General features: G+C 43.8%; 1 protein-coding gene across 2 annotated transcripts in view; it reads right to left on the bottom strand.

Moving 5' to 3' along the window:
• The window catches only part of exoc5 (exocyst complex component 5), a 79780-nt gene that overhangs the window by 49106 nt on the left and 5368 nt on the right, over positions 1–25306 (bottom strand). For both annotated transcript variants that reach the window (XM_070879158.1, XM_070879159.1), the window contains exons 2-3: positions 21361–21455; positions 17001–17148 (exon numbers count right to left, since the gene is read on the bottom strand). In XM_070879158.1, the coding sequence (XP_070735259.1) occupies positions 17001–17148; positions 21361–21455 (243 nt within the window). The remainder of the gene's footprint in view (positions 1–17000; positions 17149–21360; positions 21456–25306) is intronic.

Below are 25306 nucleotides of genomic sequence, written 5' to 3'. Positions count from 1 at the left end.
CTCAATCATCTGCTCTCCTTCACCTGGCACCATCCCAATTAAGTGCAGGACATGCAATACCTGCCCATTCACCTCATTCCATGCTACTGTCCAGAGCCCCAAACAGTCCTTCTGGGCGAGACAACAATTTACATGTACTTCCTCCAACTAGTGTTCTGTATTCACTGCTCATGGTGCGGTCCCCACTACATTGGAGATACCAAACACAGATTAGGCAACTGCTTTGCCGAACACCACAGTTCTATCTGCAAGTTTGACCCTGAGCTTGAGCAAACAACCCTGACATCAGTGGTGAGGAAAATGTTGGAATCAATTATTAAGGATGAAATAGCAGCGCATTTGGAAAGCAGTGATAGGATCGGTCCAAGCCAGCATGGATTTATGAAGGGGAAATCATGTTTGACAAATCTTCTGGAATTTTTTGAGGATGTAACTAGTAGAGTGGACAAGGGAGAACCAGTGGATGTGATGTATTTGGACTTTCAAAAGGCTTTTGACAAGGTCCCAAACAAGAGATTGGTGTGCAAAATTAAAGCACATGGTATTGGGGGTAATGTACTGACGTGGATAGAGGACTGGTTGGCAGACAGGAAGCAGAGAGTCGGGATAAACGGGTCCTTTTCAGAATGGCAGGCAGTGACTAGTGGAGTGCCGCTGGGCTCAGTGCTGGGACCCCAGCTATTTACAATATACATCAATGATTTGGATGAAGGAATTGAGTGTAATATCTCCAAGTTTGCAGATGACACTAAACTGGGTGGCAGTGTGAGCTGTGAGGGGGATGCTAAGAGGCTGCAGGGTGACTTGGAAGGTTAGGTGAGTGGGCAAATGCATGGCAGATGCAGTATAATGTGGATAAATGTGAGGTTATCCACTTTGGGGGCAAAAACTCAAAGACAGATTATCTGAATGGTGGCAGATTAGGAAAAGGGGAGGTGCAACGAAACCTGGGTGTCATGGTTCATCAGTCATTGAAAGTTGGCATACAGATACAACAGGCAGTGAAGGCGGCAAATGGTATGTTGGCCTTCATAGCTAGGGGATTTGAGTACAGGAGCAGGGAGGTCTTACTGCAGTTGTACAGGGCCTTGGTGAGGTCTCACCTGGAATATTGTGTTCAGTTTTGGTCTCCTAATCTGAGGAAGGACGTTCTTGCTATTGAGGGAGTGCAGCGAAGGTTTACCAGACTGATTCGCGGGATGGCAGGACTGACACATGAGAGACTGGATCAACTGGGCCTTTATACATTGTAGTTTAGAAGGATGAGAGATGATCTTATAGAAACTTACAAGATTCTGATGGGACGGGACAGGTAGATTGTTCATGATGTTGGGGAAGTCCAGAACCAGGGCCACAGTCCTAGGATAAGGGGTAGGCCATTTAGGACTGAGATGAGGAGAAACTTCTTTATTCAGAGAGTTGTTAACCTGTGGAATTCCCTGCCGCAGAGAGTTGTTGATTTCAGTTCATTAGATATATTCAAGAGGGGGTTAGATATGGCCCTTACAGCTAAAGGGATCAAGGGGTATGGAGAGAAAGCAGGAAAGGGGTACTGAGGGAATGATCGGCCATGATCTTATCGAATGGTGGTGCAGGCTCGAAGGGCCGAATGCCTATTGGCCTAATGGCCCAATGGCCTACTCCTGCACCTATTTTCTATGTTTCTATTATCATTAGACACTTTGCAATCCTCTGGCCCTCAATACTGACTTTAGTAACTTCAGAACTGAACTATAGCACCAGCTTTCTCATCAGCAAGAAGTGTTGCCACTCTGGGATGGGAGTGATAGCATTTCTGGAGTGGGGAGGGTGCGGGGGTGGAGAAAAGGGGAGGAACAGGACAGGAGATAAGGGAGGGACAAGTTAGTGTTTGGGGTGGGACTGTCCCTGGGAACATTATGCTGGATGGACAGGCTGCATCCTTATTGTTGGTCTGCTCCATTTATCTTCCAGGTTCCCGGTATGCTGGATCCTGCTCTGTTATGTCAGATTTTTTTCCTTTCATTTCTACCTGCCTTACACCTGACCGCCTCAGATATTCACATATTCGCGGTGTCTCAAATGTCTTCAATTTCTCATGATACCTCCAAATGTCTTGTTGAATTCATACTAACTCTCATTTTTCATTAAGCACACTACAGGTGTGTTTGTGCATATGCGTGGTTTCCCCTTTCCTTCCTTCTTTGTGTTCTGTTTCTTTTTAAATGCTGTGCATTTTTAATATGTTCCAATTCTGACAAAAGGCTCATACCTGAAACTGAAGCTAGGGGACCAACCCCGGTTCAATGAGGGGTATAGAAGAGCATGCCAGGAGCAGCACCAGGTGTACCTAAAAATGAGGTGCCAACCAGGTGAAGTTTTAACATAGAACTACATGCATGCTGAACAGCGGAATCAGCATGCATCACAATGCTAAGCGATCCCACAACCAACGGATCAAATCAAAGCTCTAACTCCTGCCACACCCGGTCGTGAATGGTGGTGGACAACTAAACAACTTACGGGAGGAGGCTCTATAAACATCCCCATCCTCAATGATGTCGGAGCCTAGCATGAGTGCAAAAGATAAGGCTGAAGTGTTCGCAACCATCTTCAGCCAGCAGTGCCAAGTGGATGATCCATCTCGGCTCCTCCTGAGGTCCCCACCATCACAGAAGCCAGTCTTCAGCCAATCTGATTCACTCCAAGTGATATCAGGAAATGGCTGGGCACACTGTTTTCAGCAAAGGCTATTGGACCCAACAACATCCCAGCTATAATGCTGAAGACATGTGCTCCAGAACTAGTTACACCTCTGGCCAAGCTGTTCCAGTACAGCTACAACACTGGAATCTACCAGACATGTGGAAAATTGCCCAGCTATGTTCTGTCCACAAAAAGCAAGTCAAATCCAATCTGGCCAATTACCGCCCCATCAGTCTACTCTCAATCATCTGCAAAGTAATGAAAGGTGTTGTCGAAAGTGCTATAGAGTGACACTTACTCACCAATACAGTGCTCACTGATGCACATGCTCAGTTTGAGTTCCACCAGGATCACTCAGCTCCAGACTTCATTACAGCCTTGGTCCAAACGTGAACAAAAGAGCTGAATTCCAGAGGTGAGGCGAGAGTGACTGCCCTTGACATCAAGGCAGCATTTGACCGAGTGTGGCATCAAGGAACCTTAGTAAAATTGAAGTCAATGAGAATCAAGGGGAAAACTCTCCACTCGCTAGAGTCATAGCTAGCACAAAGGAAGATGGTTGCGGTTGTTGGAGGCCAATCATCTCAGCCCCAAGACATCGCTGCAGCAGTTCCTCAGGACAGTGTCCTAGGCCCAACCATTTTCAGTTGCTTCATCAATTATCTTCCCTCCATCACAAGGTCAGTAGTGGTAATGATCACTGATGAGTGCACAGTATTCAGTTCCATTAGCAACTTCTCAAATATTGAAGCAGTCCGCTGCTAAGTGGCAAATAACATTCGCACCACAGAAGTGCCAGGCAATGACCATCTCCAACAAGAGAGTCTAACCACCGCCCCATGAAATTCAACAACATCACTGAATCTCCCACTATCAACATCCTGGGTGTTCACCATTGACCAGAAACTTAACTGGACCAGCCACATAAATAACTGTGGATACAAAGGGACCTTGGTGCTTGTCCACAGATCCCTGAAAGTAGCAGGCCAGGTGGATAAGGTGGTTAAGAAGACATACAGAATGCTTGCCTTTATTGGTCGATGCATAGAATACAAGTGCAGAGAGGTTATGCTTAAATTGTATAATACACTGGTTCATCATCATCATCATAGGCAGTCCCTCAGAATCGAGGAAGACTTGTTTCCACTCCTGAAGTGAGTTCTTTGGTGGCTGAACAGTTCCAATACGAGAGCCACAGACTCGGTCACAGGTGGGACAGATAGTCGTTCAGGGAAGGGGTGGGTGGGACTGGTTTGCCGCACGCTCTTTCTGCTGCCTGCGCTTGATTTCTGCATGCTTTCGGCATTGAGACTCGAGGCGCTCTGCGCCCTCTCGTTTGCACTTCCTCCCCTTAGGGCGGTCTTGGGCCACGGACTCCTAGGTGTCAGTAGGGATGTCGCACTTTATTAGGGAGGCTTCGAGAGTGTCCTTGTAGTGTTTCCGCTACCCACCTTTGGCTCGTTTACCGTGAAGGAGCTCCGAGTAGAGCACTTGCTTTGGGAGTATCGCGTCTGGCATGCGAACTATGTGGCCTGCCCAGCGGAGCTGATCGAGTGTGGTCAGTGCTTCAATGCTGGGGATGTTAGCCTGGACGAGGACGCTAATGCTGATGTTGGTTCACCTATCTTCCCAGGGGATTTGTAGGATCTTGCAGAGACAGCCACACGCCACAGCTGGAATACAGTGTGCAGTTCTGGTCGCCGTATTATAGAAAGGACGTGATTGCACTGGAGAGGGTGCAGAGGAGATTTACGAAGATGCTGCCTGGAATAGAAAATCTTAGCTATGAGGACAGATTGGATAGGCTGAGTTTGTTCTCCTTGAAACAGAGGAGGCTGAGGGGGGACCTCATTGAGATGTATAAAATTTTAAGGGGCCTGGATATAGTCGATAGCAAAGGCCGATTTCCCTTGGTGGAGGGGTGAATTATGAGGCGGCATAGGTTTAAGGTGGTTGGTGGAAGGTTTAGAGGGAATTTGAGGGGAAGCTTCTTCACGCAGAGTGTTGCAGGGGTCTGGAACTCACTGCCTGAAAGGGTGGTGGAAGCAGAAACCCCCACCACATTTAAAAGGAGCTTGGATGTGCACTTTTGAAGGGTTATGGACCGAGAGCTGGTAAGTGGGATTAGACTGGATAATCTCTTGTTGGCTGGCGCAAACTGGATGCTAAGTACATCATGGAATCGAATACAGCCAGAGTGATCTCCTGGACTAGTTTTGATCGCCTGGATGGGTCGGAGAGGAATTTTCCCAGATTTTTTCCCCCAATTGGTCTGGGTTTTTATCTGTTTTATTGCCTCTCCCAGGAGATCACATTGCTCCGGGTGGGATGGAGTGTAAAATGTTGCGATACATGGGGTATCGCAATTGTGTGGGGCAGACTGGTTAGGCCGGATGGTCTTTACTTCTCCGCCATTGTTCATAGGTTTATATGTAATCTTCAGGGCGGCTGACCGAGGGCCATGTGGCTCTTTGCCGGCCGGCGCGGATACAATGGGCCGAAATGGCCTTCTTCTGCGCTGTAAATTTCTGTGTTTCTAAGAGCAGGTCAGAGGCTGAATGACTCCCTCCCGACTCCCCAAAGCCTTTCCACCATCTACAAGGCACAAGTCAGCAGTGAGATAGAATACTCTCCACTTGCCTGGATGATTCCAGCTCCAACAACACTCAACGCCATCCAGGACAAAGCAGCCCACCATGGCTTCTTTGACAGCAGCTGCCAAACCAGCAATAAGAACAAGAGCAGCAGGTGCATGGGAACACCATCACTTGCAAGTTCCCCTCAAAGTTACACACCATCCTGACTTAGAATTATATCACCACTCCTTCATTGTCACTGGGTCAAAATCCTGGAACTCGCTCCCTATCAACACTGAGTGTACCTTCACCACACAGACTGCAGCGGTTCAAGGTGGCAGCTCACCACCAACTTCTCAAAGGCATTTAGGGATTGGGCAATAAATGCTGGCCTTGCCAGTGACACCCACATCCCATCAACAAATAAAAGAAAGAAGGGAGAGACCCCAAGATGACCAGAGTTTTTGGAATCGGTCTTCATGGTAAAAGACATTAAAAGCATTCTAATAGATGATAATCAGTGGTCTATTGGAAGGGGGAACTTAAAACCTATCACTAGAGAAAAAGTACTAAGCAAACTAATGCGACGAAAGATGGACAAGTCCTCTGGACCTGATGGCCTGCATCCTAAGGTCTTAAAAGAAGTAGCTGCAGAGATAGTGGATGCATTGGTTGTAATCTACCAAAATTCCCTGGATTAGAAACATAGAAAATAGGTGCAGTAGGCCATTCGGCCCTTCGAGCCTGCACCACCATTCAATAAGATCATGGCTGATCATTCACCTCAGTATCCCTTTCCTGCTTTCTCTCCATATCCCTTGATCCCTTTAGCCGTAAGGGCCATATCTAACTCCCTCTTGAATATATCCAATGAACTGGATCAACAACTCTCTGCGGTATGGAATTCCACAGGTTAACAACTCAGTGAAGAAGTTTCTCCTCATCTCAGTGCTAAATGGCTTACCCCTTAGCCTTAGACTATGTACCCTGGTTCTGGACTTCCCCAACATTGGGAACATTCTGCCTGTATCTAACCTATCCAGTCCCGTCAGAATTTTATATGTTTCTATGAGATCCCCCCTCATCCTTCTAAACTCCAGTGAATACAGGCCCAGTCGATCCAGTCTCTCCTCATATGTTAGTCCTGCCATCCTGCGAATCAGTCAGGTGAACCTTCGCTGCACTCCCTCAATAGCAAGAATGTCCTTCCTCAGATTAGGAGACCAAAACTGAACACAATATTCCACGTGAGGCCTCACCAACTGCAGTAAGACCTCCCTGCTCCTATACTCAAATCCCCTAGCTATAAAGGCCAAAATACCATTTGCTTTCTTCACCACCTGCTGTACCTGCATGCCAACTTTCAATGACTGATGTACCATGACACTCAGGTCTCGTTGCACCTCCCCTTTTCCTAATCTGCCACCATTCAGATAATATTCTGCCTTCATGTTTTTGCCCCCAAAGTGGATAACCTCACATTTATCCACATTATACTGCATCTGCCATGCATTTGCCCATTCACCTAACCTGTCCAAGTCACCCTGCAGCCTTTTATCGTTCTCCTCACAGCTCACACCGCCACCCAGCTGAGTGTCATCTGCAAACTTGGAGATATTACACTCAATTCCTTCATCTAAATCATTGATGTATATTGTAAATAGCTGGGGTCCCAGCATTGAACCCTCCGGCACCCCACTAGTCACTGCCTGCCATTCTGAAAAGGACCCATTTATCCCAACTCTCTACTTCTTGTCTGCCAACCAGTTCTCTATCCACATCAGTACATTACCCCCAATACCACGTGCTTTAATTTTGCACACCAATCTCTTGTGTGGGACCTTGTCAAAAGCCTTTTGAAAGTCCAAATATACCATATCCACTGGTTCTCCCTTGTCCACTCGACTAGTTACATCCTCAAAAAATTCTAGAAGATTTGTCGAGCATGATTTCCCTTTCACAAATGCATGCTGACTTGGACCGATCCTGTCACTGCTTTCCAAATGCGCTGGTATTTCATCTTTAATAATTGATTTCAACATTTTCCCACTACTGATGTCAGGCTAACTGGTCTGTAACTCCCAGTTTTCTCTCTCCCTCCCTTTTTAAAAAGTGGTGTTACATTAGCTACCCTCCAGTCCATAGGAACTGATCCAGAGTCGATAGACTGTTGGAAAATTATCACCAATGCAGCCACTATTTCTAGGGCCACTTCCTTAAGTACTCTGGGATGCAGACTATCAGGCCCTGGGGATTTATCGGCCTTCAATCCCATCAATTTCCCGACTAATAAGGATTTCCTTCAGTTCCTCCTTCTCACTAGACCCTCGGTCCCCTAGTATTTCCGGAAGGTTATTTGTGTCTTCCTTCGTGAAGACAGAACCCAAGTATTTGTTCAACTGGTCTGCCATTTCTTTGTTCCCCATTATAAATTCACCTGAATCTGACTGCAAGGGACCTACGTTTGTCGTCACTAATCTTTTTCTCTTCACATATCTATAGAAGCTTTTGCAGTCAGTTTTTATATACCCGGCAAGCTTCCTCTCATACTCTATTTTCCCCTTCCTAATTAAAACCTTTGTCCTCTTCTGCTGAATTCTAAATTTCTCCCAGTCCTCAGGTTTGCTACTTTTTCTGGCCAATTTATATGCCTCTTCCTTGGATTTAACACTATCCTTAATTTCCCTTTTTGCCACGGTTGAGCCACCTTCCATGTTTTATTTTTACTCCAGACAGAGATGTACAATTGTTGAAGTTCATCCATGTGATCTTTAAATGTTTGCCATTGCCTATCCACCACCAACCCTTTAAGTATCATTTGCCAGTCTATTCTAGCCAATTCACGTCTCATACCATCAAAGTTACCTTTCCTTAAATTCAGAACCCTAGTCTCTGAATTAACTGTGTCACACTCCATCTTAATAAAGAATTCTACCATATTATTGTCACTCTTCCCCAAGGGGCCTCGCACAACAAGATTGCTAATTAGTCCTTTCTCATTACACATCATCCAGTCTAGGATGGCCAGCTCTCTACTTGGTTCCTCAACATATTGGTCTAGAAAACCATCCCTAATACACTCCAAGAAATCCTCCTCCACCGTATTGCTACCAGTTTGATTAGCCCAATCTATATGTAGATTAAAGTCGCCCATGATAACTGCTGTACTTTTCGTGCACGCATCCCTAATTTCTTGTTTGATGCTGTTCCCAACCTCACTACGACTGTTTGGTGGTCTGTACACAACTCCCACTAGCGTTTTCTGCCCATTGGTATTCCGCAGCTCCACCCATACAGATTCCACATCATCCAAGCTAATGTCCTTCCTTACTATTGCGTTAATTTCCTCTTTAACCAGCAACGCTACCCTACCTTTTCCTTTTTGTCCATCCTTCCTGAATGCTGAGTTCCCAGCCTTGGTCACCCTCGAGCCATGTCTCCGTGATGCCAATTATATCATATTCATTAATTGCTGCCTCTGCAGTTAAGTCGTCCACCTTATTACGAAAACTACTCACATTGAGGCACAGAGCCTTCAGGCTTGTCTTTTTAACACACTTTATCTCTGTAGAATTTTGCTGAATTGTGGCCCTTTTTGATTTTTGCCTTGGGTTTCTCTGCTCTCCACTTTTACTTTTCTTCTTTCTATCTTTTGCTTCTGCTCCCATTCTACTTCGCTCTGTCTCCCTGCATCAGTTCCCACTTCCCTGCCATATTAGTTTAACCCCTCCCCAACAGCACTAGCAAACACTCCAAGGACATTGGTTCTGGTCCTGCCCAGGTGCAGACCGTCCGGTTTGTACTGTTCCCACCTCCCCCAGAACTGGTTCCAATGTCCCAGAAATTTGAATCCCTCCCTTCTGCACCACTCCTCAAGCCATGTATTCATCTGAGCTATCCTGCGATTCCTACTCTGACTAGCATGTGGCACTGGTAGCAATCCTGAGATTACTACCTTTGAGGTCCTACTTTTTAATTTAACTCCTAGCTCCCTAAATTCAGCTTGTAGGACCTCATCCCGTTTTTTACCTATATCGTTGGTACCTACATGCACCACAACAACTGGCTGTTCACCCTCCCCCTCCAAAGTGTCCTGCAACCGCTCCGAGACATCCTTGACCCTTGCACCAGGGAGGCAACATACTATCCTGGAGTCTTGATTGCAGCCGCAGAAACGTCTATCTATTCCGCTTACAATAGAATCCCCTACCACTTATAGCTCTCCCACTTTTTCCTACCGTGCAGCAGAGCCATCCACGGTGCCACGGCTGCTGCTGCTCTCCCATGAGTCATCCTCCCCCAGCAGTACCCAAAACGTGTATCTGTTTTGGAGGGGGATGACCGCAGGGGACCCCTGCACTACCTTCCTTCCACTGCTCTTGCTGTTGGTCTCCCATTCCCTATCTGTCTGTGTAACCTTTACCTGCAGTAAGACCAACTCACTAAATGTGTTATTCACGGCATCCTCAGCATCGCGGATGCTCCAAAGTGAATCCACCCGCAGCTCCAGTGCCGCATTGCAGTCTGTCAGGAGCTGCAGCAGGGCACACTTTCCGCACATGTAGTCGTCAGGGACACTGGAAGCATCCCCGAGTTCTCATAGCACAGGAGAATGAAATGTGTCCGAGCTCTCCTGCCATGACTTAACCCCTAGATTAACTTAATTTGGCAACAACAATGATAAAGTTCTAGTTCTAGTCTCCCTTATCAGTGGAAGCATCCTCTCTGTATCCACCTTGTCACGCCCCCTCATAATCTTACATGTTTCGATAAGATCACCCCTCATTCTTCTGAATTCCAATGAGAAGAAGCCCAACCTCCAACCTTTCCTCCTAAGTCAACCCCCTCATCTCCGGAATCAACCTAGGAATTATTAAGGAAGTAGTAGCAGAACATTTAGAAAATCATAACCGTCAATTAGAGTCAGCATGGTTTTATGAAAGGGGAATCATATTGACAAATTTGCTGCAGTTCTTTGAGGTTTTAACGAGCAGGTTGGATAAAGGGAAACCATTGGTGTCGTGTATTTGGATTTCCAGAGGCAATGGATAAGGTGCCACATAAAAGGTTACTGCACAAGAGCACACAGGGTTGGGGGGTAATGTATTGGCATGGATCGAGGATTGGCTAGCTTACAGAAAACCGGGATAAATGGGTCATTTTCAGGTTAGCCAACTGCAACAAGTGGGGTGCCAGAGATATCAGTGCTGGGGCCTCAACTATTTACAATCTATATTAATGAATTGGATGAAGGGACTGAGTATAATGTAGCCAAAATTTGCTGATAGAAAGATAGGTGGGAAAGCAAGTTGTGTGGAGATGCAATGAATCTGAAAAGGGATATAGATAGGCAAAGTGAGTGGGCAAAAATTTGGCAGATGGAGTATAATGTGGGAAAATGTGAGATTATCCACTTTGATGGGAAAAATAAAAAAGCAAATTATTTAAATGGGGAGAGATTTCAAAATGCTGAGTTACAGAGGGATCTGGGGGTCCTTGTACATGAAAAACAAATGGAATGTTGGCCTTTATTGCAAGGGGGATGGAGTATAAAAGTAGGGAAGTCCTGCTACAACTGTGACAAAGGTGAGACCACACCTGGAGTACTACGTGCAGTTTTGGTCTCCTTATTGAAGGAGGGATATACTTGCATTGGAGGCAGTTCAAAGAAGATTCACAAGGTTGATTCCTGAGATGAAGGGGTTGTCTTATGAAGAAAGGTTGAGCAGGTTGGGCCCATACTCATTTAAGTTCAGAAGAAGAAGAAGTGATCTTATTGAAACATATAAGATTCTGAGGTGGCTTGACAGGGTAGATGCCAAGAGGATGTTTCCCCTCATGGGGGAGTTTAGAACTAGGGGGCATATATTTAGAATAAGGAGTCACTCATTTAAAATGGAAATGAGGAATTTCTTCTCTGAGGGTCGGGAATCTTTGGAATTCTCTACCCCAGAGAGCTGTGGAGGCTGGGTCATTGAATACAGTTAAGGTGGAGATAAACAGATTTTTGAATGGTAAGGGAGTCGAGATAAGGGAACGGGCAGAGAAGTGGCGTCGAGGCCAAGATCAGATCAGCTATGATCTTATTGAATGGCGGTGTAGGTTCAAGGGGCCAAATGGCCTACTCCTCCTATTTCTTATGTTCTTATGACCAGCAAAAAAATGAAGCAGAAGGAAACTTGAGGTGCAAGCATGTGTCTGCAATCAACTGACTGAGCAGCTCAGCACCCAACCCTCAGCTAGATGGCTACATGAGGGCATTTAAGGAGAATGGTCTTTGTGCCATTCCATAGCACCATCCCCATAAGTTAGTGTTTCATGATGCGTGGAAGAAGATGAAGCCAAATTTCAGGCCGCAGCTAGCTGTTGCTTTCACTGGCTGTATTGGCTTTATGCTACATGATGCTTGCAAATGTCTTCGCAGCAGATGTCACAACTTTACAACTGGCTTAATTGATGATCCACACAATATAAATATAGTTCCCATAATCATTGCTAGGGCTTGCAAGTATGCTTGGTAATATATTGTGTGCAGCCAGAATACACTGACTGTTCACAATGGCATGCCTTTTGCATAGTGCGATTGAAAGAATGACCACTTGTGGTCAGAGTGCTTCCAAGGAAACCTAAACATTGTGGTTGGTTAAGAAAGAAAGAACTTGCATTTGTGCTGTGCCTTTCACAACCTTGTGACATCCCAAAGCACTTTGCAGCTCATGAAGTACTTCTGAAGTGTTGTAGTTGGTCACTGCTGTAATGTGTGCGGATTGGAAAACCGCAAATTTAACGCCCCTATTTAAAAAGGAGGCAGACAAAAACCAGGAAACTACAGACTAGTTAGCCTAACATCTGTCATTGGGAAAATGCTGGAGTCCATTATTAAGGAAGCAGTAGCAGGACATTTGGAAAAACATGATTCAATCAAGCAGAGTCAACATGGTTTTATGAAAGGGAAATCATGTTTGACAAATTTGCTGGAGTTCTTTGAGGATGTAACGAGCAGGGTGGATAAGGGGGAACCAGTGGATGTGGTGTATTTGGATTTCCAGAAGGCATTCAATAAGGTGCCACGTAAAAGGTTACTGCACAAGATAAAAGCTCATGGGGTTGGGGTAATATATTAGCATGGATAGAGGATTGGCTAACTAACAGAAAACAGAGGGACGGGATAAATGGGTAATTTTCTGGTTGACAAACAGTGACTAGTGGGGTGCCGCAGGGATTGGTGCTGGGGCCTCAACTATTTACAATCTATATTAATGACTTGGATGAAGGGACAGAGTATAATGTAGCCAAGTTTGCTGATGATACAAAAATGGGTGGGAAAGTAAATTGTGAGGAGGACACAAAAAAATCTGCAAAGGGATATAGACAGGCTAAGTGAGTGGGCAAAAATTTGGCAGATGGAGTATAATGTAGGAAAATGTGAGGTTATCCACTTTGGCAGAAATAATAGAAAAGCAGATTAAAATGTAAATGGAGAAAAATTGCTAAGTGCTGCAGTACAGAGACACCTGGGGGTCCTTATGCATGAAACACAAAAAGTTAGTATGCAGGTACAAGTAATCAGGAAGGCAAATGGAATGTTGGCCTTTTTTCCAAGGGGGACAGAGTATAAAAGCAGGGAAGTCCTGCTACAACTGTACAGGGTATTGGTGAAGCCACACCTGGAGTACTGTGTACAGTTCAGAGAAGGTTCACTAGGTTGATTCCGGAGATGAGGCGGTTGACTTAGGAGGATAGGTTGAGCATATACTCATTCGAATTCAGAAGAATGAGAGGTGATCTTATTGAAACTTATAAGATAATGAGGGCTTGACAAGGTGGATGCAGAGAGCATTTTTCCACTCATAGGGGAAACTAAAACTAGCAGACATAGCCTTAGAATAAGGGACCGCCCATTTAAAACTGAGATGAGAAGAAATTTCTTCTCTGAGGGTTGTAAATCTATGGAATTCTGTGCCCCAGAGAGCTGTGGAGGCTGGGTCACTGAATATATTTAAGGCGGAGATATACAGATCTTTGAGCGATAAGGGAGTAAAGGGTTATGGGGAACGGGCAGGGAAGTGGAGTTGAGTCCATGATCAGATCAGCCATGATCTTAATGAATGGTGGAGCAGGCTCGAGGGGCCAAATGGCCTGCTCCTATTTCTTATGTTCTTATGTTGCTCACACCAAGAACCAACAAACAGCGATGAGGTAAATGACCACAAAATCTGTTTTGGTGGTCGTTGAGGAATAAATGTTGGCCAGGACACCAGGAGAACGCCACTGCTCTTCCTTGAATAATGCATGGGATCTTTCATGTTCACTTGAGATGGCAGAGGGAGCCTTACTTTAAGGTGTCATCTGAAAGACAATACCTCCAACAATGCAGCACGTCCACAGTACCACAATAAAGTATCAGCCTAGATTATATGCTCAAGTCTCTGGTGAGGGACTTTAATCCACGACCTTCTGACTCGGGCGAGGGTGCTACCACTGAACCATTATATTTACAGTTTAGTGTTGATTTCCCAGCTTCCATTGTAGTTAAAGCCTCTGCTTGCACTAGTTGTGTGTTGAAGTGGAGTATGGCAATAATCTGCCCAAGTGGAATATGTGCACATCTATTATCAGAAGCAGGTATGTCAGTACTGGTAGATGGGCAGATAGCACCTCTCCTGCAGTCTGACATGCCTGATAAGCCATCCATTGGACCACACTTCCAAATACGTCCAATTTTTCCAATGGAAATCCACCTTTCATGAAAGTAATGGTGCTGGAAGCAAATTCTTTTTAAAACACAATTGACACACAAGGCTCTTGAAAACCTGAATGCTGGCAGGAAAATAAATGAAAAGTGAATAACTGCAGAAACAGCTGAAATAAAATTATCGTTAACATTATGATGTCCTTTAAATGAACTTCCAAATACTTACTACTGCCAGCAACCCAGGCCATTCTGTTCACGTAAATGCAATTAAGAGCGGATGTCTTTCATGGAAGAATATTGTTACATGGCGTGCAAGACATTGGGCTAAAATTTGGCCCTCCGGTTAAAATGGCGCACTTGCCTGAGGTGCGGCGACTTTGTACTCCCAAAAACGACGCCGAAAATTTACCTCTGTTTTCTCCCCGCTCCGTGGACTGCCGTAGGCCTTGTCGTGGCGTGGCAAAATCAGCGGGTGACGGCGCTACAGCCCTGCGCCAAAAACAGTGCCGGCAGCTGTGCGCATGCGCAGTGGAGTCTGCGCACATGCACAGTAGCTCCTCGCCCTCCCAGCGCGTCTTGCAGGCTTTGACCCGATGCTCGCCGCCCCTATCCCTGGCCGAAGGGACGACCTGATGCTCGCCGCCCCTATCCCTGGCCGAAGAGACAACCCAATACTCTTCAACAGCACTGCACTGGTAAACTATGCTGCACAAGACAGAGCCATGGTTGAAGTAAGTTAGGGGTGCTAGCAGGAGTGGCATGTCTGTCAGACAGGTTCCCACAGAGTTCATGGAATCGTGTTGTTTAGAAGCACCAGCAGCCATAGTGAATCGCTTAGCAGAGTGTGCACAGTTGCATACACGAGCTGTTGGGACTCACATACAAGGAACTTTTTTGTTATAGCCAGGTGGGAGGGATAGCATTTTGTCTTTAAAGAAAAGTCCAGTTCTGATGCAGTTAAACATATTTCTGCAATATTAAATTCTGAATTTTCGTAACAATAAGCGAGTCTGGTGGTGATCTGAAACGTTAATATGCTATCCAGAGATGGAGGCCATAGCTAGTCTAAAGACATGCTGGCATCGATGCTGCTTAATTTCAGTGAGAAACTCTCAGGTCAATCCATCGTTTAACTAGATTTTGGGTGTCAATATGTTGAAATGGACAAAGCATTTTATTTCATTTAATGTTGATAGGATAGCCAATCGGTGTGAATTAATATATGTTGTTTAGCCCAACCTTGAGACCTTGGCGACTTAAGTTTTATTATTATTTTTTTTAAATTTATTATTGATGGTTTTTATGCTTCTTTAATGTTGTTGTGAAGGTGTTTAGTGCTTTGCAAGGTCCTCTCACGTCCCTTTCCTTCCCCACCCATCCCATCTCCGGCGACCTACGCTGTTTCTTAACTCTCCGCAAGGGTTTTCTGTGCAGCCACAAGTGGGCACATTCACTGGCCTAAGTTAGTTTGGAGCAACTATTTGCTGCCCAAACTGACTTAAATGGCCAAAACAGGCGTAGGTGGCTGGTAACGCTCCCTTTTGAAAAAGAAACTAAACTAAAAAAAGTCCTAACTAACTCACTTCCACTGGCGCAAATTAAATGTGCAGAATGGGGATTTTTAAGATACTCCAGAAAAATCAAGTTGCTCCAAAAAGAAACGGAGCAACTCCTAGGGAAATTTGGGCCCTATATGGCAATGAGAGATCAAAGTTTTGCCTGTTTTAACCACAATCAATAAGGTGGTGCATAAGCAAAGAAAAAAAAGTTAGATCAACTAGTTAAGAAATTATTCTTTCATGACTACAATATCAAAAATAATATTGACATGAATCAAACTTGAATTATATGTTTTATTAAAAAAAAACATTCTCCTTATTTTTCTCAACATTTCCCATTTAAGCCTCAATTGCAGCCCCCCCGCAACCCCCACCCCCTCCAAAAAAATTAATCAGGCAGAATTCAGGTATTAGCCATAAAGCAGTATTGGGGGGGAGGGGGGGAAGGGGAATAAATTAAGGTCTCATGTATTCCTATGCTGTTCTACAACTCCAACAAAGCCACTATTTGAGCATCACCTCTTAAATATTGGGTCTGAGTGGAAAATACGAATCATTGAAGTGTCTATGCTTATAACACTCCCCATCCAGAACACGCACAAATACATAGCTCTGCTCAATCTATATAGTATGAAAAGAACAATTGGAAGGTTGAATCAGCAATATCATAACAGTAAACTGCAGGATATCTGCGACTTGCCCACTGATACCTCAGCATCAGCATCAGATTCTTGATACCTGTTCTTATCTTAGCTGCATCCTGTTGTCAACTGATTTTTTTTTAAACTATGGTAATGTACAGTCAGAGTGGAGTCAATTACCTTCCTCTATCAAGATTTTTTTTTTAAATTCAAGTTAGCTGTGGTAAAGACTCTTCCACTTCTGGCCAATCACTGCTAGTTGCCGGCCTTGCATCTTTCTGGGTTTTTTTCTGATATTTAATGTGTATTGGAACTAGTTACAAAAATTTTTCCAAGCCATCAGAAATATTTTACGATTATCACTTGCTGCTGTGCTTTTGTTACCATAACCTGCGGTGACAATACTGGCATTGGAAATTAGGCATCCCATATGAACTGAAGGCAGAAATGATCTGTGGCAATCATTTTAGGTACTTGGGAAACAGAGATGGTGACTGCAACAGGTAAAGGAGTTACCATGAAAACACTGCTGTTTACAACTTACTTATTACACAGGAGTTCAATATGCAAGATGAATTATAAAAAAAACGAGAACTGATCTATACCAACTTCAGTAGTTTGGTGACAGAGCTTGCTGCATTCAACAGATCATTACAATACTTTGACTGCAGTAAATATCCGTAAATATCCCTAATCTCTTTCAGGTGCATTTACAGCACTTTCTTTTGTACAAAGAACAAGTTTTAAAATCTAAATTGTAAACAATCTAGTTGGTCTAAATACAGTGTACTTCCAAATACAGCATTTTTAATCTGACAATATTCCAGAGACACTCTGTACTGACCTGGTTGCTCTTCTGTAATTCTTGAACCTTCTTAGCAAACTCCTTGGCTTCTTTCTGGCACTGCTGTTCAAGTTTCTCGACTCTCCTTTGGATGCGCTCATCCAGCATCTTCAGCTCCTCAATGTGGTCCACAAATTCTTCCAAAAGCCTGTTGCACAAGTGTATGTTCATCCAACATGTTCAAATACTAGTCTAAACAAAAAGTACGTGTGTGTACAAATATATGTCTTTTGCGGCTTCTGATAATTACTGGTAAAGTAAATAATTAGGCTTCCAATATGGCTAACTACTATAGGCCCAAATTTGGCCTACCCGTTTTTTCGACGCAGTCAAGTGAGATGCACCGACTTCCGAGGATAAAAACGGCGCCAAAAAGTTGTCCCCGCATTCTGGCCGCTCTGTGGCCTCCCCCATGGCTTGGCGCGGCATGTCAATTCAATTAGAGGCCGGAGCTAGGGCCCTGCGCTCAAAAGAGTGCCGGCAGCTCAACGCATGCGCACTGGAGGTTTTGCGCATGCGCAGTAGCTCCTCTGCAGCGTGGGACCCGATGTCCCGCCCCTAGCCCAGGCCTAGTGGAGTCACGAGAGGGGTCCACCAGTCCCTCGGAGGGAGGGGTCCACCAGTCCCTCGGAGGGAGGGGTCCACCAGTCCCTCGGAGGGAGGGGTCCACCAGTCCCTCGGAGTTGACACCTACAGCCTCTGTGTTCTGCGAGCCCAGCCTGCTGTGTGTTGTGTGTGGCCAGTCCCTGCGCTCTGTCCCCCGCCCGGGCGTCCCACCCACCCACACCTATCCCCGGCCGAGTGGCCTCTCGCACCGTCAGGCCCGCTGATTTCCCGGGCTGAGTTATGAAGGTAGGACAAGTTTTATCTTTTATTTAATATTGATGGTTTTTAGGCTTCTTGAATGTTGTTGTGAAGGTGTTTAGTACTTTGCAAGGTCCTCTCCGCTTCCCTTTCCCCCCCCCCCCCCCCCCCAAATCTCTGGTTACCTGCGCTGATTTCTTAACTCTCTGCAAGGGTTTTCTGTGTGGCCACAAGTGGTCACATACGCTGGCCTAAGTTAGTTTGGAGCAACTATTAGCTGTCCAAACTGGCTTAAATGGCCAAAACGGGCATAGGTGGCTGGTAACGCCCCTTTTGAAAAAAAAAACTAAAACTAAAAAAAATCCTAACTAACTCACTTACACTGGCGCAAATTAAATGTGCAGAATGGGGATTTTTAAAATACTCCAGAAAAATCAAGTTGCTCCCAAAAAAAAAGAACGCCTGGGCAAATTTGGGCCCAATATCCCTGACAAATTATTGGGATAATGTATTTCGCACACCCATGCTTTTGTCCCCTTATGTTGGGCTAAATTATGAACATTTTTCATTGAGTGTATTGAATGAATTGCAGCACAGAGATGATGGATGGATTACTGACCTGTAATTCTGGCACTGCTGTTCCAGTTTACAAATGCAAATTCTTTCTTTTGTCTCTGCTATTTTATATTCAAAGTGTCAAAAATTAAACTTTGATTTTCTCAAACAGTCATCGCTAAACTTGATCTCTGCAATATTGCTCACAGATGAAATAAAAAGTGGGTATATCTCGCTTACGTTCTAGTTATTTGAATCCTTGTACATTTCTATCCGTCTCCATCTTTATGGCTCTCACAAACTTTCTCTTACTACTTTGATTCTTCTCTTTCTATACATCTTCCTATAAGTCTGAGATACCTGCATGCCCTTCATCTTATGTGAATGAATCTTATAGATGCTCCATTACTGAATTTATAATCTATCAAATCCGAGCAGCAAATCCAACTGCCCCATCCTCTGCTCTCACCAAGTATGGGGCCGAATCTCGCTAATCTACTTCTTATCCTGCTCACCATGGACACCACCAGATTAACAATTACTGCCCCTCTCCACATGTCCATGGTCTTATTGTGGATAACTGCATGGATATCATGGCTTTGATTGAAAGTTGACTCACAGGTGGCAAAACCTTATCTCTCACAAACTATCCTGCCTGGCTATACTTTCCACCACCTGCCCCAACTAAACCACAGCAGTGGCAGATTAGCCGATATCACCAAATCCTACCTCATTCTTTCCTGCTCTCCAGACTCCATTCCAAGTTCCCCTCCACCTCCCTTGGACATTATTCCTTATTTTCTCCTTCAACTTCTGCACTGAGCAATTCCTCCATCAGAACTCATTTTGCCAAAGTCAAAAGTGACATTCTCTGTAACTGTGACATGGTGCATTTTCCCGCCTTTTCCTCTCTGCTGTTTTTGACACCTTTGACCACACCGTCCTCTAACGTCGCCCCTCTGTTGTCCTGCTCAATGGGGCTGTCCTCTCTCGGTTCCGCCTTTAGCTATCCAATCACAACCAGTGCATCTCCGGCAATGGCTTCTCTTCCTATCCCCACACCGTCACCTCTGGAGTCCCTTAAAGATCTATCTTTGGACCACTCCTCTTCCTCATTTACATGCTGCCTCTTGGTGACATCATCCAAGGCCAGTTTTCACATATATGCTGATAGCACCCAGCTCTTCCTTCCACCGACCATCAAGGGCGCTACTTAGCGCCAAGCTTGCGGCCAACATCTCGCCGTAGGCAACTAGGCTCATACAGTAGTGCCTGCTCTCCAGTCGTCTTGGTCTTCCTTGCCACTGGACCAAGACCGTGCTTAGCTAAGCCCGTGTGGTAGCCAATGTGCAACAGCCACCCCATGTTAAAAGAACTCACGCACAGGCATCTTCCACTCCTTTAAAATGAAGTTCGGGACCTGGAACGTCAGGACCCTCATGGACAACTCCTACCTCCCTACAACCTCTCTTGGGCCCGCCACTGCCTCTGTGCTGTCAGACTGCTTGTTCAAAATCCAATCTTGAATGAGCCGCAATGTAGTCTAGTTAAACACTGGGAGAACCAAAGCAATTGTTGCCAGCCCTCGCCGCAAACTCTTTACCCTTGCCATTGATTCCAGCCCTCTCCCCAGTCTTAGGTCAAATCAGACTGTTTGCAACCGCGGTATCTATTCAATACCAAGTGGGCCCTTTTAAAGGTCATCATTTGCAAACGTGCATCACAGCAAATCGTATCTTAAATGCTCCAGGAAATAAGCATCATCCTGGGATGTTCACATCTTCCCAGGAGAATGGTACAGTAAATAAAAATGAACTCTATGTTCAAATGTTCCTAATAACTGTTCTCGCTACTCAATGAGAAATTACATTTTATGAAAGCCATCAAGAGGAATTCATAATATCAATATATGGAGGCTGTGTAAGGACATTAAAAAAAATACAATCTACTTTGTGTAACCAAACATGCATTGAAACAATACAAAAAATTCACTCAAGACTGATGAAGCGTAGGTCTGATGGCATGAAGTCATTCATGTTCCCAGGAAATATAGGAGTTCCTTTTATACTGGAAACACTAGAAATCAATATCACATTCTTGTCTCACGAGACAAAAACCCTTTTGGCAATAGTCATCTGCCGTTAAATAGTGGTTTTGCTACTTACATTTTGTAGATCATGCCATATATATAGGACTATAGCAGCTCAACATCTAAAAATTGCGCACTTTAAACATGCTATATGAAATGGAGGCATTAACAAGTTTTCTTGTAAACCACACAACAAATACAGGAAGTAGTCCGTTTAACTGAACGTTTTTAAAAATGTTTAGACAAACTCCATGACTCCTTGCTGAAAGGACCTTAGAATACTTCCTGCCCCATCCACCCAAAGAATGTAATGCATCAAGCTAACCAGGACAGTCTCAAGTGTTTTATGAGACTTAATAAAAACTAGGACTATTTGTGACAGTTCTGTCTCTCTCAGATTATAGGATTTCTTCAGAGGCCCAGAATATCATGCAGACATAACAGTTGCTCACACACATGGAGCACAGGACTTATTTTACATGTTAACACCCAACAGGGAGAGCTTTCTTTTGAGCCAATGGCAGTTTAAAATTATTTTAAATAAGTTATGCATACACTCTCAATCAGCATTCACTAAATGTCGAGCCCTGATGATAGCTGTCAAACAAGCTGGGGTATCAACTGTACATAAAGAATGAAAAAAAACTACATTTTACTAACGCACATACCTCTGACTACAAGATGGCAACCAATGATATCAGGAGCACTAAGGTGTCAACTGCTCCAATGTATTCCAGTTTGTCACAACATAAACCAACTACTTTATACCCCAGAACAAAAAAAGATCCATTAGACTAGAACGTTACTCATAACATCAGACTTCTGTTTTTTTTTTAAATAGATCACACAAAAGATGTACACCATTCCGGAGTTTAAAAATATGAACTAAAAGCTTTCATTATAATTCAGCACCTTTTTGGATCAAAAGCTTCTGCTCCGCCTTTGGAACCTCCACCCGGTGTCCTCCATGCCAGACGTTCTATGTACTCATCAACATCGAAAGGTTCCTGAAAACAAAATAAAAATCTATATAACACCAGACACCGGAAATGCAAATTTGAAGTGCCAAGCACATTTAATGTACATTGATAAATATTATAGCATAGCTAATTAGGATAAATTGACAGTATGCCCAATACACTCTTGGGGCAAAGCCTTCAGGGATTTTCCAACACATTAATATTTCAATTATCAAATATTATTGATAATGTATTTACTTTCTATTAATGCAATATTTACAATGTAAAGAAAAAAGTATACCTCCAGAGATCATTCTTACATAACAACTTGCATTTTTACAGCAAGGAGCGTTATCAAACAAAATTTGACATGGGCCACATGAGGAAAGGGAGGTTGGTCAAAGATGTACGTTTTAAGGAGCATCTAAAGAAGTAGAAAGAGAGGTAGAGAGGTGGAGGGGTTTAGTGAGGAAATTCCAGAGCCAGGACATACATGTATTTTGACAGGTAAAAGCAAGTTATTTTATATTCCATAGATCTTTTATGATAGTGAAAATGTCTGCTCCAATAGATGAATTATTTGCACTCTTTTCAAATAGGCATTGTATTAATTTAGCTTAACAATAGATGCTGCACATGTATTATTTCACCTGAGTATATGCATATGCAGGTTATTTTGCACTCTCACTTGAGATTGGCGCATAAAATCACTCAGACCCAAAAAATAAAAAGATTCATTGAACACACAACAGCAACACCCAATGTGATTGCACATCAAAGTTTTTACGCTAATCCTGCTGCATCTGCACACATAACAAACATATACAATTTTATTCACTGTTCACAATTTAAAACTCTGGCCCAAATTTTCTGTCAATTTGGACAACCAGAACTTACGCCAAAATTTCGGGCTCATTTACCTACGCTGGACCATAAAACCCATCATAAAGCATGCGTCAATGCAGCATCACCAATAGGGGTAACAGCAAGTGGGCTGCTGTGTTCTGCCATGGTGCCTCACACTCAGATGCTGCTGTTCCTACATTAATAGGCACAGAAGGGGTATACTCATTGAGAAGGTCATGCCAACTGCTTAGTCCTTTGGAAAGAGTTGGGGGTAATGGTTTGGGATTGACAGCATTTTGCTTGAGTATAGTGCAGGTTGCAATAGGAAATAATTCTTAAAAAGCAAATTGTTTTTGAACCCCAAGAATCGCAGTTACGCCGATATCGGGTGACATTGGGCTGTGATGCAGCTAAATTTTTCTATGTATTATTTGCGAAAATCCATGAAACGCGGGTGAGCCGTTCTTTTGTTTGGGTGTGGAGATATGTAAATGTGCAGTTTCGGCAGACGTGTCCTGGAGCGGCGGAAACGATCGAGGACATTTGTGAGCAGCAACGTTTCAGCGTAAAGCCAATGCAAATATGTGATGTTCCTTGGGGAAAAAAAGGCACAACACCAACCTTACACCTAACCTTTCCTGAAAACTGTATACCTATGCAGATGTGAACTATAACTAGGTGTTTGATTTTTTTGACAGTTGTAAATAACGAATTTTATCCCTTTTCAACAGAACTGCTAATAGCAAGCCCAGTCTATGAAACATTATTTTACAGCAACAGTTCCTTCCCCCAAAGCTACCATGAAATTTATATAGAAAGAAACCAAGATTTCAGAATTAGGAGAAGTTAACCTGCCTACCTTTAGATGTCAGCTTGGCCCACCCGAGTATGGTCGAGCTCATGTCACATGCTAGAACCTGAGCACGTAATCTAGATTGATATGCCAATACAGTACTTAGGAGTTACATTGTCAAAGTGGCCTCTTTGGGTAAGACAGTAAACAGAGGTCTAATCTTCCTACTCGAAGCTCCCTCACGGCAAACGAGCCAAAGGTGGGCAGCAGAAACGCTACAAGGACATCCTCAAAGCCTCCCTGATAAAGTGCGACATCCCCACTGATGCCTGGGAGTCCCTGGCCCAAGACCGCCCTAAGTGGAGGAAGTGCATCCGAGCACTTTGAGTCTCAACGCCACGAGCATGCAGAAATTAAGCGCGGACAGCAGAAACAGCGTGCGGCAAACTAGTCTGACCCACCCCTTCCCTCAACAACTATCTGTCCCATCTGTGACTGAGTCTGTGACTCTCGTATTGACTGTTCAGCCACCAAAGAACTCACTTCAGGAGTGGATGCAAGTCTTCCTCGGTTCCGAGGGACCGCCTATGATGATGATGAATTTTCCTATTAAAGATGATATTAAAGATCCCTTTGTACTACTGTCCTCGTGTCAGCTTTTGGAAGGTAACTGGTGTGGAACCATTGCCTCTTTTGTCTACACAAGTCATTACACTCTAAATTTAAAAAAATATTCTCAGGATAGATGGCAAGACCACATTTATTGCCTATTTCTTGTTGCAGTGAGAAGCAGGTGGTCAGCCATATCCTTAAACTGTTGCAAGTCCTTCTGATGAAGATGGGAAGAGTTTAGAGTCATTTTGATATGATATTTTATCTATAAATTGCATAGTTACTATGAATTGATGTAATAGATCTCTTAACATTAAATCATACAAAGATACAGCACAGGAGGTCATCATTCGGCCCATCGTTCTTTTTGCGACTTTTCAAAAAAGAGCTATCCAATTAGTCCCCTCCCCACTCCTGTTTCCCCATAGCCCTAAAGATTTTTCCCCTGATGAGATTTTGTTTGGTAGATGGCAGAGAACAGCTGCCCATTTTTAATTTCTTAACACAGTTTCTCCCGACCATATTTACACAGTATTTCCCATCCGAGATTGTGCTCAGGAAATCACCTCTCTTCTCCATTCCCACTATTGAACCAGTCAGTAGAAGAAACAAGACTGCCCCAGGATTAATTCCTTCTGATTTCCTATGAAGAAAAACCTAATCTCCACTAAGCATCCCCAATGACATCAGAGATTAGAAACTTGCTACCTAGGAATTGGAGGCACAAACCTAAATCCTACTATACCATGAGACCGCTTGTTGAAAGCTCTAATATAACACCATGCTACTCACAACAAAGTTGTAAGATGAATGCCCCTGAATCCATGAGTGCTTTGCACTGCAACTACCAGTCTGAATGGTTACAGCCACGTGCAGATCTCCACTCCAGGCGATTAAACTTCAAATGTTTTGATTGCAGGCCAGAATGTTCACACACAATTTCAATCAAATTAGGGTAATTCTTACAGATCCAATAGGACCTCCTGGGCACTTTTAAAACCATGTTTGACACAGCACTGGAGTTATCTAAATATTTTAAAAGTAGGCTGGCTGTGGTTGCAATTAGTTAACAGAACATTTATAAAAATTGAGTAAGTGGGTCATTTATGCTTTGATCAAGATGACTATACAATAGTAGTGTGTGGTTTTCATACCCAAAAATTATATGGTTGGATCGGGTTGATATTTATCTGGATTCTTGGGGGGAAGAAACTGTTGTAAAATAATGTTTCATAGACATTCCGGGCTTGCTATTTGTAGTTTTGTTGAATAGGAATAAAAGAGAGCAAATATATTACACTTGTCTAAAAATACAACGAAGCCTTAATCTTAAAATTGCAATAGGAAATAGGTAGAATATTTTAATACTAACATTTTATAACAGCTGTTGTTTTCTAGTGTAAATACTTTTAGCTGCAGGAGGATGAAATGGATAGGGTAATGAGCACAAATTAAAAACCTGGGAACATGAATAGATATGGGTAACAACTATTAAAGTGAAATAGAAACATAGAAAATAGGTGCAGGAGCAGGCCATTTGGCCCTTCGAGCCTGCACCATCATTCAATATCATGGCTGATCATTCACCTCAGTACCCCTTTCCTGCTTTCTCTCCATACCCCTTGATTCCTTTAGCAGTCAGGGCCAT

Source organism: Pristiophorus japonicus, chromosome 4, assembly GCF_044704955.1.
Source record: "Pristiophorus japonicus isolate sPriJap1 chromosome 4, sPriJap1.hap1, whole genome shotgun sequence".
Lineage (NCBI taxonomy): Eukaryota > Metazoa > Chordata > Chondrichthyes > Pristiophoridae > Pristiophorus > Pristiophorus japonicus.
Note: the sequence above shows the minus strand (reverse complement) of the source record. Positions and strands in the feature narration are given on the sequence as shown.